The 12,847-nt window shown below is 40.5% G+C and overlaps 4 protein-coding genes across 8 annotated transcripts; all 4 read right to left on the bottom strand.

The window, feature by feature from the left end:
- Positions 1 to 1,733: 1,733 nt before the first annotated feature.
- LOC109125834 (TLC domain-containing protein At5g14285) lies at positions 1,734 to 2,935 on the bottom strand. Its single transcript, XM_019228265.2, has one exon. The coding sequence runs from the start codon at positions 2,744 to 2,746 to the stop codon at positions 1,982 to 1,984; it is 765 nt and encodes a 254-aa protein (XP_019083810.2). The 5' UTR covers positions 2,747 to 2,935; the 3' UTR covers positions 1,734 to 1,981.
- Positions 2,936 to 2,940: 5 nt separating this feature from the next.
- LOC104705702 (GLABROUS1 enhancer-binding protein-like 2) lies at positions 2,941 to 4,450 on the bottom strand. Its single transcript, XM_019228264.2, has 3 exons — positions 4,067 to 4,450; positions 3,683 to 3,985; positions 2,941 to 3,568 (listed from the first exon to the last, which is right to left on the bottom strand). Exons 1-3 carry the CDS (start codon positions 4,331 to 4,333, stop codon positions 3,209 to 3,211), a joined length of 930 nt encoding a protein of 309 aa, XP_019083809.2. The 5' UTR covers positions 4,334 to 4,450; the 3' UTR covers positions 2,941 to 3,208.
- A 55-nt stretch (positions 4,451 to 4,505) lies between these two features.
- On the bottom strand, positions 4,506 to 9,019 carry LOC104705701 (transcription factor GTE9). Of its 2 annotated transcripts, none has more exons than XM_010421757.3 (10): positions 7,190 to 9,019; positions 7,066 to 7,114; positions 6,868 to 6,975; positions 6,411 to 6,472; positions 6,082 to 6,148; positions 5,917 to 6,000; positions 5,719 to 5,834; positions 5,565 to 5,631; positions 5,310 to 5,452; positions 4,506 to 5,123 (listed from the first exon to the last, which is right to left on the bottom strand). In XM_010421757.3, the coding sequence occupies exons 1-10, from the start codon at positions 8,327 to 8,329 to the stop codon at positions 4,860 to 4,862; spliced, it is 2,100 nt and encodes a 699-aa protein (XP_010420059.1). In that variant the 5' UTR covers positions 8,330 to 9,019; the 3' UTR covers positions 4,506 to 4,859. The 2 variants fall into 2 exon arrangements, with proteins under 2 accessions (XP_010420059.1, XP_010420058.1); XM_010421756.3 differs by having other exon boundaries at positions 5,917 to 6,003; positions 7,190 to 9,006.
- A 181-nt stretch (positions 9,020 to 9,200) lies between these two features.
- On the bottom strand, positions 9,201 to 12,755 carry LOC109124595 (Rubisco methyltransferase family protein). 4 transcript variants are annotated; one of them, XR_754369.3, is made up of 13 exons: positions 12,093 to 12,666; positions 11,923 to 11,998; positions 11,555 to 11,760; positions 11,385 to 11,471; positions 11,188 to 11,280; positions 10,822 to 10,976; positions 10,650 to 10,734; positions 10,466 to 10,552; positions 10,270 to 10,389; positions 10,003 to 10,104; positions 9,742 to 9,913; positions 9,486 to 9,670; positions 9,201 to 9,373 (listed from the first exon to the last, which is right to left on the bottom strand). XR_754369.3 is itself a non-coding variant. In XM_010421755.3 (12 exons), the coding sequence occupies exons 1-11, from the start codon at positions 12,465 to 12,467 to the stop codon at positions 9,746 to 9,748; spliced, it is 1,554 nt and encodes a 517-aa protein (XP_010420057.1). In that variant the 5' UTR covers positions 12,468 to 12,668; the 3' UTR covers positions 9,201 to 9,373; positions 9,742 to 9,745. The 4 variants fall into 4 exon arrangements, 2 of the variants coding, with proteins under 2 accessions (XP_010420057.1, XP_010420056.1); XR_754370.3 differs by having other exon boundaries at positions 9,576 to 9,670; positions 12,093 to 12,659; XM_010421755.3 differs by lacking the exon at positions 9,486 to 9,670 and having other exon boundaries at positions 12,093 to 12,668.
- Positions 12,756 to 12,847: the final 92 nt, after the last annotated feature.

The raw sequence follows: 12,847 nt of genomic DNA, 5'->3' as shown, positions 1-12,847 counted from the left end.
AAGGGGTGTTTTTTTTTGCGTGAGGCAGAAGTTAAGGAGAAAGCTTATTCCGGTTCTCAATCACCGTGTCGGCTTTACGTGATTATGTTGTGGGTTCTTACCAGCTTTAATATTACTGGGCTATGTTTAACTTTAAGGCCCGTTTAGAGCCCAAACATGATTTGTTAAGATTTTTTTTTCGGTTCCCGCGATGAACTCGCCATCTCGATCCTGCGCGATAAACCTTCACCCAAAATCTTTCTAGTGAGGAAGAAAGAAGAAGTAAGATCGAAAGCAGGTAACACTAAGAAAAAAATCGTATCAAACGTTTTGTTAAGCTGGATACCCGAGCGAGAATCAAGGATAACAATTCTACCACGGCCAAGAACTGAGATCCGATATTTCTCCTTGTTCGAGCTATCTTTTCCTTTGTTATCTTTGGGAATATTTGGTCTTAATAGAGTTTATGCTCCTTTAAGCTATAGGATGTCAGCTCATTGCTTACTTTTATGATTAATCTCAGTAAATTGGTTCAATTTGTGTACTTTCTACTATTCAGTAAATTGCCTTGCACGATGTCTCAGCTTGGATGGTATGTTAAGTCCTCAATTCTCTTCCTATCCTCTCCAATACATGAAAAGTTCACAATCCAATGACCATAGCAGGATATGGACATCTGGGTTTTGTGCTCTCTTTACACTTCCCTAACTAACTTTTGATGCTGCCAAGTACATGAACATATGATTTACCAGTTACTGGTTTCAGGGGATTTAGTGTTGGTCCTGTCATGGGTTAGAACATATATAAACGTTATGAAAAGTTGGCAACTAAGTCGGAAGGACAAATGTTTGTAGGGTGGTGGTTCGACTGGTTCCATGAGCTGGTTCAAATTACATAATTGCGTTGCAGCAACTTCTTGTTGAAATCCGTGTGTATGGTCACACACTCGCAGGAGGACAATACCTGAAGAAGATCTGTGAGACTGTGACCTTGCTTCTCATAAAGGCCACATGAGATTTCATTTTCATCTTTGCCTCCTCCCACTTTGGTTTTCCCAGCTCAACAACTTGAATTCCATCTCAGGTGTCTCTTCAGTCCGCTTCTGTCATGTCTGTAATGTAATCCAACCTTCTCTGCCTTGTTTGTGCGTCATATCTTCTGCAAACGTAAAGATAGATGCTAAGAGAGCCACTTTCTATATTACAAACAGGGTTACTCCAAGATTGCTTGGGTTAGCTTCAGCAATGGACAAAAATGATACAAAGAAAGCTGCGAGCGAGAAGCAAACCTGTGAAGGAAGTTTTTAAGCTATTTCAGTGCGTTGCGCGAGATGGCTTTTGCTTATGCAAAGCCATAACATGGTTTTGGAAAGGCGTGCATGTAGCTTATATGGTTGTAGGCTTGTATCTTTCTTCTACTTTCCCTTTCCGCTCGTAGGGTTACACAAGGCATCCTCATAGCACACAACAAAACCTCAGAGTGACTTATTATTGTGGCTAACATGCTATGCAGCTCTTGGGAAGCTACCAGATATATCATAACCTTGAACCTCCGGAGTCATTTTGAAAATGATATATTGAATGAAACACAAATCCACATATACTCCTACTGTCGCCTATCTGAGTTGATGCGATGCAATGCAATGTAAGTGTTTGACATGTCCGAAACTGTAATAATAAGGAAATGGCACTTCAATCCAACACGAATTCTAAGATCTGTTGTAGCAGCTAAGGCAATCAGAGTCGTTTACAAGGTGTTATAAACAATATTACATTAGTCTGTAAACAAAGAGAGTCAATGGGTAGCAACTCGTAGATAAACAAGTGAACAATACAGAGATGAATTAAACAGTGCATTTGCACACCAGAAGCAAAACATACATAGTTTAAAGAGAATTCTAAAAAGTGAAAACAATAATGGTATATATAATATATAGTACATATATGGGAAATGAAGCTCAAACAGTGATGTTGAGAGTGAGAGAGAGAAGAAAGAAAGAGAGCTATCTAATTTTCTTGTCCTGTCCTAGTTGATTAGCTTTCCTTTCTCTAAACAAATCAATCCAGAGGTTCCAAATCCAAAGTATACTAACAGTAATAGCAGTTCCAACAACAATAGCCCAAGAAATCCACAACCAATTAGGTATCACACCATGAGCACCGCCTCTCGCGTAAAACGATACCATTTTCACGAAAAACAAAGGTCCCAACACACCCCTAACGATACTGTAGAAGGCGTAAAACGGAGGGGACAAGAGATGGTACACTTTTACGGCTAACCGTGAATCCGGATCGCTTTTCCTAGCTCCGGCGAGCGTCCACGCGTTCTGACAGGCGCTCGTGACTTCGGCTAGGATCAATAGGCCTAAGATTGCGCAAGCGCCGTGGAAGACGAGGAACCGGCACGTGAGGAAGACGAAGAGAGTGGCCAAGTGGTGGCCGATGAAGAGTACGTCGCTTGGGTTGAAGACGATGTAGTGGAGGAGATCGGTGAAAAAGTAAGCGACGCTGAAATCGAGGACGGTGTTTTGGGCGGCGGTGTTGGCGGAGGCGAAGGTGCGTGAGGAGGAGGAGAAGACGGCGCGTGTGGCGAGGAAAACGGCCGGAGTTCCGTGGAAGATTGAGATCAGGCAGCTAGAAGCTTCGGGACGGATTTGTGGTTTCCAATTGCGGAAGACGATGAAGTAAGCGATTAGGTAGATGGTTAAGAACATGGAGAAGAAGACTGGTAGGTCTGGAACCGAGATTTCTCCGATGTTGATCGACATTGAGATTCGGAATCTCAACCCTAATCCACAATGGATGAAGAGGAAGAAGAAGAACGAAGAAACTTAATCGCTTTTTATGTCGTTTCGTTTTGAGTTATAGCTAAAGCAATAGACTGATTGACACATGTATATGATGACAATATTTAATCATGTAAACCATAAAATTGACCAAAAAATACTTTATAGTATGTATATATCAAAAACCCTTTTTTCATTTTTTTTTTTATGAATCTTTCTCACAAGTCACACGGCAGCCATTCATAGAATTATACTATTATTGTAGTTTTCTTACTAGTAAATGACATGCCACAAAAGAAACAATTTCCCAAGTAGTATGTATAACTATGAGTTATGACAGTCACTAGAGAGGTAAAGAACTAACTATATATCCAATCCAAAGCCAGTTCGGAATCAGCAACACCAGATGCAGCAATGGCTTTCTTGATTTTTCATCTGTCGTCATTAGTTTGCTGCCTCTGCAAGCTTTGCTGTAAATCTAAGCTTCTTGATACTCAATTTACTTTCTTCAAGACATAAAGCTTTCCATTCATTGCTCAACTCTCTTCTTTTCTCAGTTTCAAGGCTCATCAGCTTCTTAACACGCAGCTTCTTCTGATAATCACTTAAACCTTGAGAGATCATGGTCTCAAATGCATCCTGCACTGCGCACAACTCATCATCATCATCATCATCATTCTCTTTTCCAGCAGTCCCGTTCTCAGCAGTAGTTGTTTTGTCAACAGCAATGGCTTCATGATGTGATTTGCTAACAAAGTCACTTTTAGCTGCCCCATTGTCAATTAAGGCCACTTCCTCCTCCTCCTGATTCAACAATATCCAAATTAATCATTCTTTCTATAACCATTAGAGGCAAACAAGGAAACTCATAACTTCAATTCATCAAAGCAAATCATTTATCACAGATGTCTCACTTACTTCATTTTCGCTCTGGTGTGGTTTATCCGTACCACCACCATTAGCAAGTTGAGCATTATTTTCACCCCAAATCATCATGGAAAACCCAAAAGCTTCAGAGTCACTAGACCTAGTAAAATGCGGATCAATTCCTTCATTGATGTTTAGCATGTGATCGAGAAACTTCTTTTTCAACTTCCTGATCTTACTCGAGAGCTGATCCTTAGTGACTTTGACATGAATTGAACCTCCGATGAAAGGACAAAAAGCATCCCAATCGATTTTGGTCTGGAACCCTGTCTTAGCTCGGTAATCAACTAGTCCCTGAGAATAACCATGTGTTAGGCTTAAGGAATCACAAAAAAAATTCACAACGCAATCGAGTATAGAAGATGAAACAAAGACCTTTAAGATAGCGAGCTCATCTTCTCCGTTCCAGATCCGGTTGCTGTTCATCGGAGAAATCACTTTGCTGTTGTTGCTAGTCTTAACCTTCTTCCTTTTCTTCTTCTTCGTCTCTTCTTCTACTGTTAGTGTTTCGGAAGCAGCAGCACGTTTCGAGGAACGCTTCCGTTGAGGTTTTCGTCGGGATAGCGGAGAGGTATCGCCGTCGTCTTCGTAACCACCATCAACACCAGGGGAAGAGGAATCGAGCTGCGTCGGAGTCGCCATTTGTAAATTGCTTACTTATTATTACCTCACACACAATTCTAGCATGCAGAGAAAACCTAATCAGGAAGTTCAAGTTGTAGAGTCGAGTGAAAGGTGTCGAGTTTATTTATTTATTTTCAATATCTCTGCTATAATATAGGCTCTTTTGCAGAGACCACAAGGCTCTTCGGAATCAAAACGCTAAATGAAGTCTTTATTTTACTCTTTGGAATCAAAAACGCTAAATGAAGTCTTTATTTTACTGTTACAGACGGATCATAAGACCCTTTTATGCACGAAGAGAACACACAAAATCACACAGCAACAACGCAAAGAAAAGAAGAAAAAAAAGCAAAAAATTTAGACTAGACTATAGAATACATATCTCAGGAACATTCGAAGCAAAACTTTAAGTCATCATGAATGACCATGTTTCATTGGACGCCTCTCTCTCTCTCTGCTTGAGTCTACTGTATCAGACAGTCACACTAGTATATGTTTTCTTGAATCCAGATATTTCTATTGTTTGACCGATTTTCACACAAGCTCAATCAATCTCTCCCTCTTCTATATCAAGTCCGGGAGCTGGTGATGTGAGCGGGTCAGCTTCCTCCTCATCCTCATCCTGTTTCATAAACAGCCCAAGCTGCTCCAGAGGATTACTACCCCCAAAACTGAAACTACGCAGCAACCCATCGTGAGACACATCTGGCCCATCCTCCTCTATTTCATTTGTCAGTTGGTCTGTTTTGAGCAGCTCCAGATCCTTGAGAAACTTTGCGTTTTCATTGAGTTCAACCGACTGCTCCATCTGCATCGTTACCATAAAAACTGATGTCTCAGTGAAACAGTGGGACTACATATTCCATTTTTTTGTTCTTAACCATAGAGTTCATCAATTAAAATATACAGTAATGACTAATCCATTCAGCTACTATGAAATAATATGAAATCAAGAAATGTCTTTCGCATCCAACGCAGTAATCAACATCTTTACCTCCATCAATGCCTGGCGCGCTGCTTCTCTTTCAAGCTCCAGCTTTCTCTTAGCCTCAGCTGCAGCTTCTCCTGCAGCTTGTGCCTCAGCTTTCCTACGAGCTTCTTCAGCTGCCTTAGCTTCTGCTTGTAATCGCGCTTTCTCTGTTAAGAAAGAGCACACACAATCAATCCAGCTTGCAGTATGATTTTCTCACGTAGAGGTGATAAATTTCACCCATTAAACTTAAATTAGCAAATCAAGGAAGCAGCAAACCTTTCTTCTTTTGAAGCTCGAGTTCTTCTCTCTCACGCTGCAACTTCTCTGGGTCTCTCGTGACATTCTGGTCTCAGGAAAACAAATAATTAAAAAAAACTATTTCAAAGGTAATAAAGGACTTAAGACTAGTGGGTCGGATCCCACAACAAACCTGGTTAAGAGGTTTCTCGCGGGATTTCAAAATCAAGTCTGCAAATCGATTCTTCAATAAAGCAGCCCTGTAGACTTTTTCAGGAGGTAGTTGCTTCTCATTCTGAGCACTATTTCCTAGTGTATTAAAGGATCAAGAGTGAGATGCCACCTCAGACACAAGAGCAGAAACATTTTTCTGCCACACTTCTTTTCTTACCATCTTGCTGACAATCGGCCTCTTCAACAGAACTTATTTTCTCCTGAGATGCACTTTCCAGCTGATCCAACCCACCAGCCGATGCTACTTGTAGAAAGGAAATAACAAATCATAAGTTCCACCAAGAAAAAACAAACTTTTAAGCACTAACAAAGAAATACTTACATTCTCGTGTTGGGGAAGCGCTTGTAGCTCCATCCAACGTAGGTTCAGGATCCATGTTTTCAATCCCCTGTATCAGTACAGGAGTACGAAAAAACAATTAGGTTACAAGCAAGTTGTTTTCTAGGTATATCAGAATTCAAATAGACTATGCCATCCAATTCATATTATTAAGGTTCAACAGCAGCAAAATTGTGGTTGAAGAGTATCCTCCATATCAAATTATATCAACTTTGTGACAAGGTAACAAAGAGATCCACATAGACATATACAATGTTTCACACCAACGCTCAGTTATCCATGTTTGCATGTTATTCCAGACCCTTATGTACCTTTGATGTCCTTGGTAAACTTGAGATTTTAGGATCACCGAAGACGTTTTCCAAGCTATTACCTAGATCAGATATATGCATCAAAAGAGGAGCAATCAGAAGTTAGTACGATCCAGGGGACAATCTGAAATCATAACAAAACAAGGGAAAACAAAAAGTACTTCATATATAGTTAGTTAACAAGTGAACGTAAAAGGCCTCCTACTTTCAAACTACTACACGAATATCAGTTGCTTTCATTTCACAGCAAGAATCATAAGTCTCCAAGCAAAAAACTGCAGAAGATTAAAAGAAAGTGTGCTAGCAATGGTCACAGCAAATCAACAACAATATAGCTCCATAGCCATCTGACATAATTTGAGGTCCCGAGGTTTTTGAAATGATAGATGCAACAACCAAACCCCAAATTTCCATAGTAAACAATAATGAGAAAATAAACAAGCTAAAGAAAAGATACCATTAGAGTTTCCAAACACTAGATCCTTCTCTATCGTGACAGGAGAATTGCTTGATTTTGGGTGTTCATTTCCACCAATGTCAACAACCTCATCATCCATTTCCCTCCCTACAATGAAGATACAGTAAGAAAAATGTCAGTCTGATCAAAGATCCAAGCAGAGAATTTTATCAAACAACAACTAGGCTGTAAGCTAACCATCACAATGTTGCATTGATGAAGTCCCTGGCACTGATCCATGCAAAAGCTGCAGTAAATAAATCTTCCCTATCAGCATGGTGCTATTAAATGATTCAAACATGAGACATAGAAGGAGAAATACCTCTATCTCACAGGGTTCAGCACTTGATTTTTTGTTTTCGCTCTCTCGCAAATGCTTATCTAAGAGATCTCGCAATTGAAACAAAGCATGGTCACTGAGATCATTAATGTCAATCTCAATCTCATCATCTCCAATCACCCCTTCATTTGAGTTGTGGTCTCTCAAGAAATTTATTAACTGTGGTGGGAACTCAGTAAAGGACTCCAAATCCCTGCCGAGCTTGAGTCTGTCCTCACCATTCATAACCCGCTTAACTGGGTCAACGACGTTCTCACACTCCACTGCACTCGTCTTCCTCTTTTTAGGCATAGGTACAGGTATTACAATCCCTCTTTCCTCGTGGGCATCAGAGTTACTCGGTTCAGTATGAGTTTTAGTTGCGGACAGTTTCTTCTCGAGAGTCTTCCACCTCACTTCGAAAAACTTGCGAAGTGTATCAGCCATGACGTAAACATCATTACCAGGTGGATTATACGTCATTGCATTGCTAAAGGTAAGCCGGACATCAGCAGCAAACTCAGACGGACAGGAATATGTCCCCGAAGTTAACTTATTCTTGACAGTTCCTAAATCCATCGGATGCTTAATAACATTAAAATAATCCATTATATTCAGCTTGACAACATCCACGGGAGTATTGAACACCCAACCATACTGATGTGACATCAATCGTTTTAGAAGCGCCTCACATTGCTTCATCAGAAGCATCACCGCGGTACTAACAGGAGTCGGTTTAGCAGCAGCACTTATAGGGTTCACTGTCTTTCCTGGCCCAGTAGAGCATCGAGACTTTCCAAAACTCTTGGCTTGACTCAAACCACTTGCAGAGGAACTAGTAACAGCCACTGATCTAGAGAGCTCGTAATTCTTCTGAAAATACCGTATCTGTTCTAACTCTCGTCTAAACCTACGGATCAACTCTTTCCTGTCTGATGATGACATGCCAGACAAGGGTAATACCAATTTCGAGACACCAAACGTTTCAAGGTCAGTATACTTTGACCAGCCGAGTTTTCTTTTGGGACAATTAGAACCCTCAGAGGCACTACTAGGGTTATCAGACCCTTCATCATAATCTCCACCGGGTCCGGGTGTCTCAAAACAATAATCTCCAGGGAAACCACCGTTTCTCACAGTCATATCGACGAAATTCTGATTTAGATTCCCTTATTCTCGAGTCGATCCCAGGATCAGTCTAGTATGGCTGACGGATTTGCTTGAGAAAGCTAAAATCTCCGAAGACTCTTATTAACCGCAGCCAATAAATAGACCAGAAATCTCGAATTCGATAGAAACAAAACCCTAGTTTGAGCAATTCATATCTGAGCTCGTACTGAGATAATCACTTCGAATTGCCCGTGGGCATTAAAACACCGAATACGCAAAGACGAAGGAACTCACCGACTGAACTTGAGAGTAATTGTGGAAATCGATGATCCAATCCAACTGAAGCGGAAGGCAGAGAAAGCTAAGAGAAGAAGTGAAACCTTAAGAGCGAAGGGAGCACGATTAGACAAAACCCTAAAGTTTGATAAATTAGGAAAAAAAGAAAGATGACGAAGACGACCGAGAGAAGTAGAGAGAGAGAGAAATATTACTATCTGATATAATTATCTCTCTTTCTCTCTTCTCGTCTCACTACTGTCTGATTCCCAGTTTCCCACCATAACGGTGCAAGCGGTTAGCGAGATTCGGTACGGGATACACAAAGAACGATCAATTTACACCGTCGGATTTGAATCGAACGGACTAGGGTACTTCAGCTTAAGCCATTTATCTAGCTAGATAGACGCTCATTAGATATTTTCGATGCGGAGATTTTTATTAGTCAACCGAAATCAAAGAACCGCGTGCCGTTTTTATTAGTTTTATCTGCTCGTCCTGACGTTTTTGTATTTAAATAACGCTTTTGAAGCTAAAACTGAACCTCTCAACAAGATAAAAAAAAGCTCAGTGTCATTCTCAATTTCTAAAACACAGATAGAAGAATTATTACAGAGGGAGATGGAAATAACAAAATCAAGTTTATAAGGTTCATCAAACATGTCTGTAATTACATTTCGCGGGACTGATTTTTACAATGCGAATTAAGCTTCATTGTTGAAAGAAAAAGGACAATCATATTCATAGGCTGAAACATTTGCGTGTCAAGCGATAGATTAACGCTCCTAGTACCTTACTTACCTGCAAGTGCAATTTGCGATGTATTAAAATTTCCAAATCAACTTCTGAATTCAGTAACAACAACCATATACAAGAAGGTAGATTTCGGATTGCAGCTATCACGAAATCTTACAAAATCAAAATTAATTGGGAAACTTCCTAGTCATGTTTTGGAGCAGCATACACTAGGATCAGATCTAGACTTGTACACACAACAACTGACCATCGTCGTTAAGCGACCTCAGATTGTAATGATCAAAGACACGACCAAAGAATTACTCTTCTGCCATGTTCACAAATTGCAGCTACAGCACAGACCTGAACCAACATCGTTTTAAAAGGTGAGAAGGTATTAATTAGCAAGTGAGGGAGGGTGCGGAGATAAGTGCCTTTTTATTTCAAGGATGGAGCATATGGTGCTGGGCATGGAGAGATGCTTGAATCAGGCAACTGATTTAACAAATCGACTGTTGTCGTAAGGCATGCAACTAGTATTTTCTTCTCCAACTGGACAAGCCGGGTTGCCACTCGTTTCCTAGGACTCAAACCAGGATCTGCCAACTATTGATTGAGATTTCTATTAAATATCATGCAGGAAAACCAAAAAAAAGGGATTTGATTTGTAGCAATCACAAAGTCTAACGACATACCAATGCATCATCTTCTTTCGGAGTAGTAGGGTAGCCAGCTAATCGTCTCATGAAGTAATTAGCAAGCTGATCTAGTACTGCTCTTTCCATGCAAGGGCTCATCTACAAAAGAGACTGAGAGTTAAACCTTTACAAGAGTGTAAATAACTTTATATGAATAATTAACATCGAGTCCTCACATGTAGGGACTGAGCATTTGATGCAATCAAGGAAATGTCAAAAGATTACTTAGAGAAAGGTTTGCCAGGTCACTCATACTCTACTTACCGGACAAACTGGACCTTGGGACGAAATTACTGATTGCATTTCAGAAGGATCAGACATGTAACCCAAACGTAGGTAGGGAAGCATGTCTTGGACAGCTTCTCTTTCTTTTCCCACACGAACCTGAGGTGGATGCAAAACCCAAATCACAAAAAAATTGCAAAGTACATTTGTCGAATCAGGAAAGTCATGTTCATACCTGAAAAATTTGTTGGGATAACTTTCCATTCCTTTGAGCAACCATACGCTTGTCCTGATATTGAGGATCCTCGGTGTTCAACGCTGCCTGGAATGCATATGACGCATAAAACATGCAAACAGTGAGAAAATCACATGAACACTACACTAGTGTTCACAGTAACGCAACAAAGCTTCATCATTACCTCGACTATTATTCTATCATAAGGGTTATCTTCATCAACGAATCCATAGTTCAGAAGCAATTTCGCATTAGGTTGTGGCCCACACCTTCAAATAAAGGAGAAATGCAAAAGTATGTAAGAAAGATCAGAATTAAAAGCAAGATGTGAGAGGCAAAGTAGCTCACAGACGCACCAGACAACTATAGGATCCCCAGCCTTATATGGCCTATCTACCACGAGTTCAACAGCACCATCAACAGCAGTCAGCATTGCCTTGCAGTTGGAACAATAGGCCAACAAGGGAGGACCAAGAGGAACCAAAGCAAACCGACGAGCCAAACCAACATTCTGAGTACAAAGAAGGCAATCTCAATTAGAAGACGCAACAAGCAACGCCTGACTAGTTGCTTATATGATGAGCTGCAAGCTAAACTTAAGATTCAGTTATAGACTAATAGAGGGAATACCATATAATTATAATTAACTCTAGGTAACCTTTCAGACAGGGCAAGACATACAAGTTGTGAAGAGAAAATACAAAAAGAAGACTGAAAATTACTTGTAAATGCACCACACAGGACTGAATGGCAACAAATGCCTGTTTGAAAATCTCAAATGAAAAAGCTTCAGTTGGTATGTCAAATGGGTATTGCTGCAAAATACAAATCACATGATGTAAGTCTGCTGCCCCTGTTCATATATCAAAATGAGAAGTAGAATCCGAAGTCTTAGGTAGCAAATATAGTGGTCAAACACCTGAAACAAAGATCCAGCCATAAACCAGACAGTGTCAAGCTCATTGTATTCTCTTTTGATCCCCTCAGCTCTTTCAAGAACTTCGGCCTGAACCATGATGTTAAAGAAGATCAACCCTGAGAACCCACCAGACTATTTCATAACATGTCATGCATACAATAACGCAATACCTTGGTCGGACTACCAGTTAGGTAATCTAACTCAGCCTCTGACCACAGCAAAGGAGATTCGGCATCTAACTGACCTCTTCCTCTTTGGCGATCAAGTTCCCTTATATAGGGATACCAAACTGATTTCTTCCCTTGCTTCTTTTCATACATCAAATACAAAGCTAGGCAAGCCAGTTCTGACAATTTGTTCGTCGTCAACAGTTCGGCTGCATAAAGAAAAAGGAGGTTATGGCTTCAGATAAGCTTAAAAATTCCAGTATCCCTACCCTCAGTTTGCAACCAGGTAAGAGAAATCACAAAGTCTAATCTAAGAGAAACAGTGGTTTCTTGGAATGTGGGAAGTAATACTAATAGGGAATGGCTTATACCAATGGTCTCGTTTCCCAAAACTCTTTCCAGTGTGACCACCAAAGAATCGGGAACTGAAAACGCGACATCACCCTTCTGTAAAAGACAGGTATATTAGCACACTTGTCCAATTAAATCCGATGGAACAGTATAAAAGCAAATAAAGCTGCTTAAATGCTAAGTCAACCACCTGAAGATCCTCACTAGCAGCAACATAATGTATGGGTTTATGCTTCTGATCATGAGCTGGTCTCTCGTTGAGCACAACCTTGCAAGGTGGCAAACCGTTCTTATCCATCCAAACCTTCAAATCCGTGGTATCATCATCTCCTTCCTTCTTGCTCGATACTTTGCTCTGTCTCTCGTCTTCCTTTGGTGAGCCGCCAGCGACTAAAGTATCTGAGCTCGAAGCCGAAACGCACAAGCTCCTCTGAGGAAACGATCGCGATGAAGAGACGAAATTACTGTTCCTCCACCGAGGAAGTGAAGAAACCCTAGAAAGTGGTAAAGAGCGAATTGGAAGAGAGACGCATTTAGTATGGAAACATGTGATAACCCCTTCCATCGGAATTATCAATTCCAGAATTCCGATTATGTCGAGACGTAAAAGATTCTCCGGCGGCGATTCTGAGGATTTAGCTCCGTTCTTTTTTTTTTTTTGCGTTTTCTCAGATTTTTTTTCCCATTGAGGATAAGAGAGGGAAATGAGAAATCAGGTTGAAAACGAAATGGAGAAGATGAAAAATAAGTAAAAAAACACATACGTGGCGCTTAGCGAGATCGAAATGGATCTGAAATAAGCCCAAACCATAACGAGACGGCGGCCTATCAGATTCACAAGAAAACGACACAGTTTGAAACTTTAAAACGACCGACACACAGTTTTAAACGTAAAAGCAAATTGGATACGATGGCGTTTTGGCTACTATTTTCATGAAAAGGTCG

This window comes from Camelina sativa, chromosome 8, assembly GCF_030686135.1.
Source record: "Camelina sativa cultivar CO46 ecotype springtype chromosome 8, ASM3068613v1".
NCBI classification, from domain to species: domain Eukaryota; kingdom Viridiplantae; phylum Streptophyta; class Magnoliopsida; order Brassicales; family Brassicaceae; genus Camelina; species Camelina sativa.
Note: the sequence above shows the minus strand (reverse complement) of the source record. Positions and strands in the feature narration are given on the sequence as shown.

Bases quoted from the DNA above. Each gene is read 5' to 3' on its own strand.
- LOC109125834 (XM_019228265.2), bottom strand. From the start codon at position 2,746: ATGTCGATCAACATCGGAGAAATCTCGGTTCCAGACCTACCAGTCTTC.
- LOC104705702 (XM_019228264.2), bottom strand. From the start codon at position 4,333: ATGGCGACTCCGACGCAGCTCGATTCCTCTTCCCCTGGTGTTGATGGT. The intron at 3,986-4,066 runs GTCTTTGTTTCA...GGTTATTCTCAG, and splicing joins ATGAGCTCGCTATCTTAAAG to GGACTAGTTGATTACCGAGC. The intron at 3,569-3,682 runs GTAAGTGAGACA...TTGTTGAATCAG, and splicing joins CACACCAGAGCGAAAATGAA to GAGGAGGAGGAAGTGGCCTT.
- LOC104705701 (XM_010421756.3), bottom strand. From the start codon at position 8,329: ATGACTGTGAGAAACGGTGGTTTCCCTGGAGATTATTGTTTTGAGACA. The intron at 7,115-7,189 runs GTATTTCTCCTT...TATTTACTGCAG, and splicing joins CTGAACCCTGTGAGATAGAG to CTTTTGCATGGATCAGTGCC. The intron at 6,149-6,410 runs GTACATAAGGGT...GTACTGATACAG, and splicing joins GTTTACCAAGGACATCAAAG to GGGATTGAAAACATGGATCC.
- LOC109124595 (XM_010421754.3), bottom strand. From the start codon at position 12,467: ATGGAAGGGGTTATCACATGTTTCCATACTAAATGCGTCTCTCTTCCA. The intron at 11,761-11,922 runs GTATAAGCCATT...TTCTTTATGCAG, and splicing joins TTTGGGAAACGAGACCATTG to CCGAACTGTTGACGACGAAC. The intron at 10,105-10,269 runs GTAAGTAGAGTA...TCTCTTTTGTAG, and splicing joins CCCAAGGTCCAGTTTGTCCG to ATGAGCCCTTGCATGGAAAG.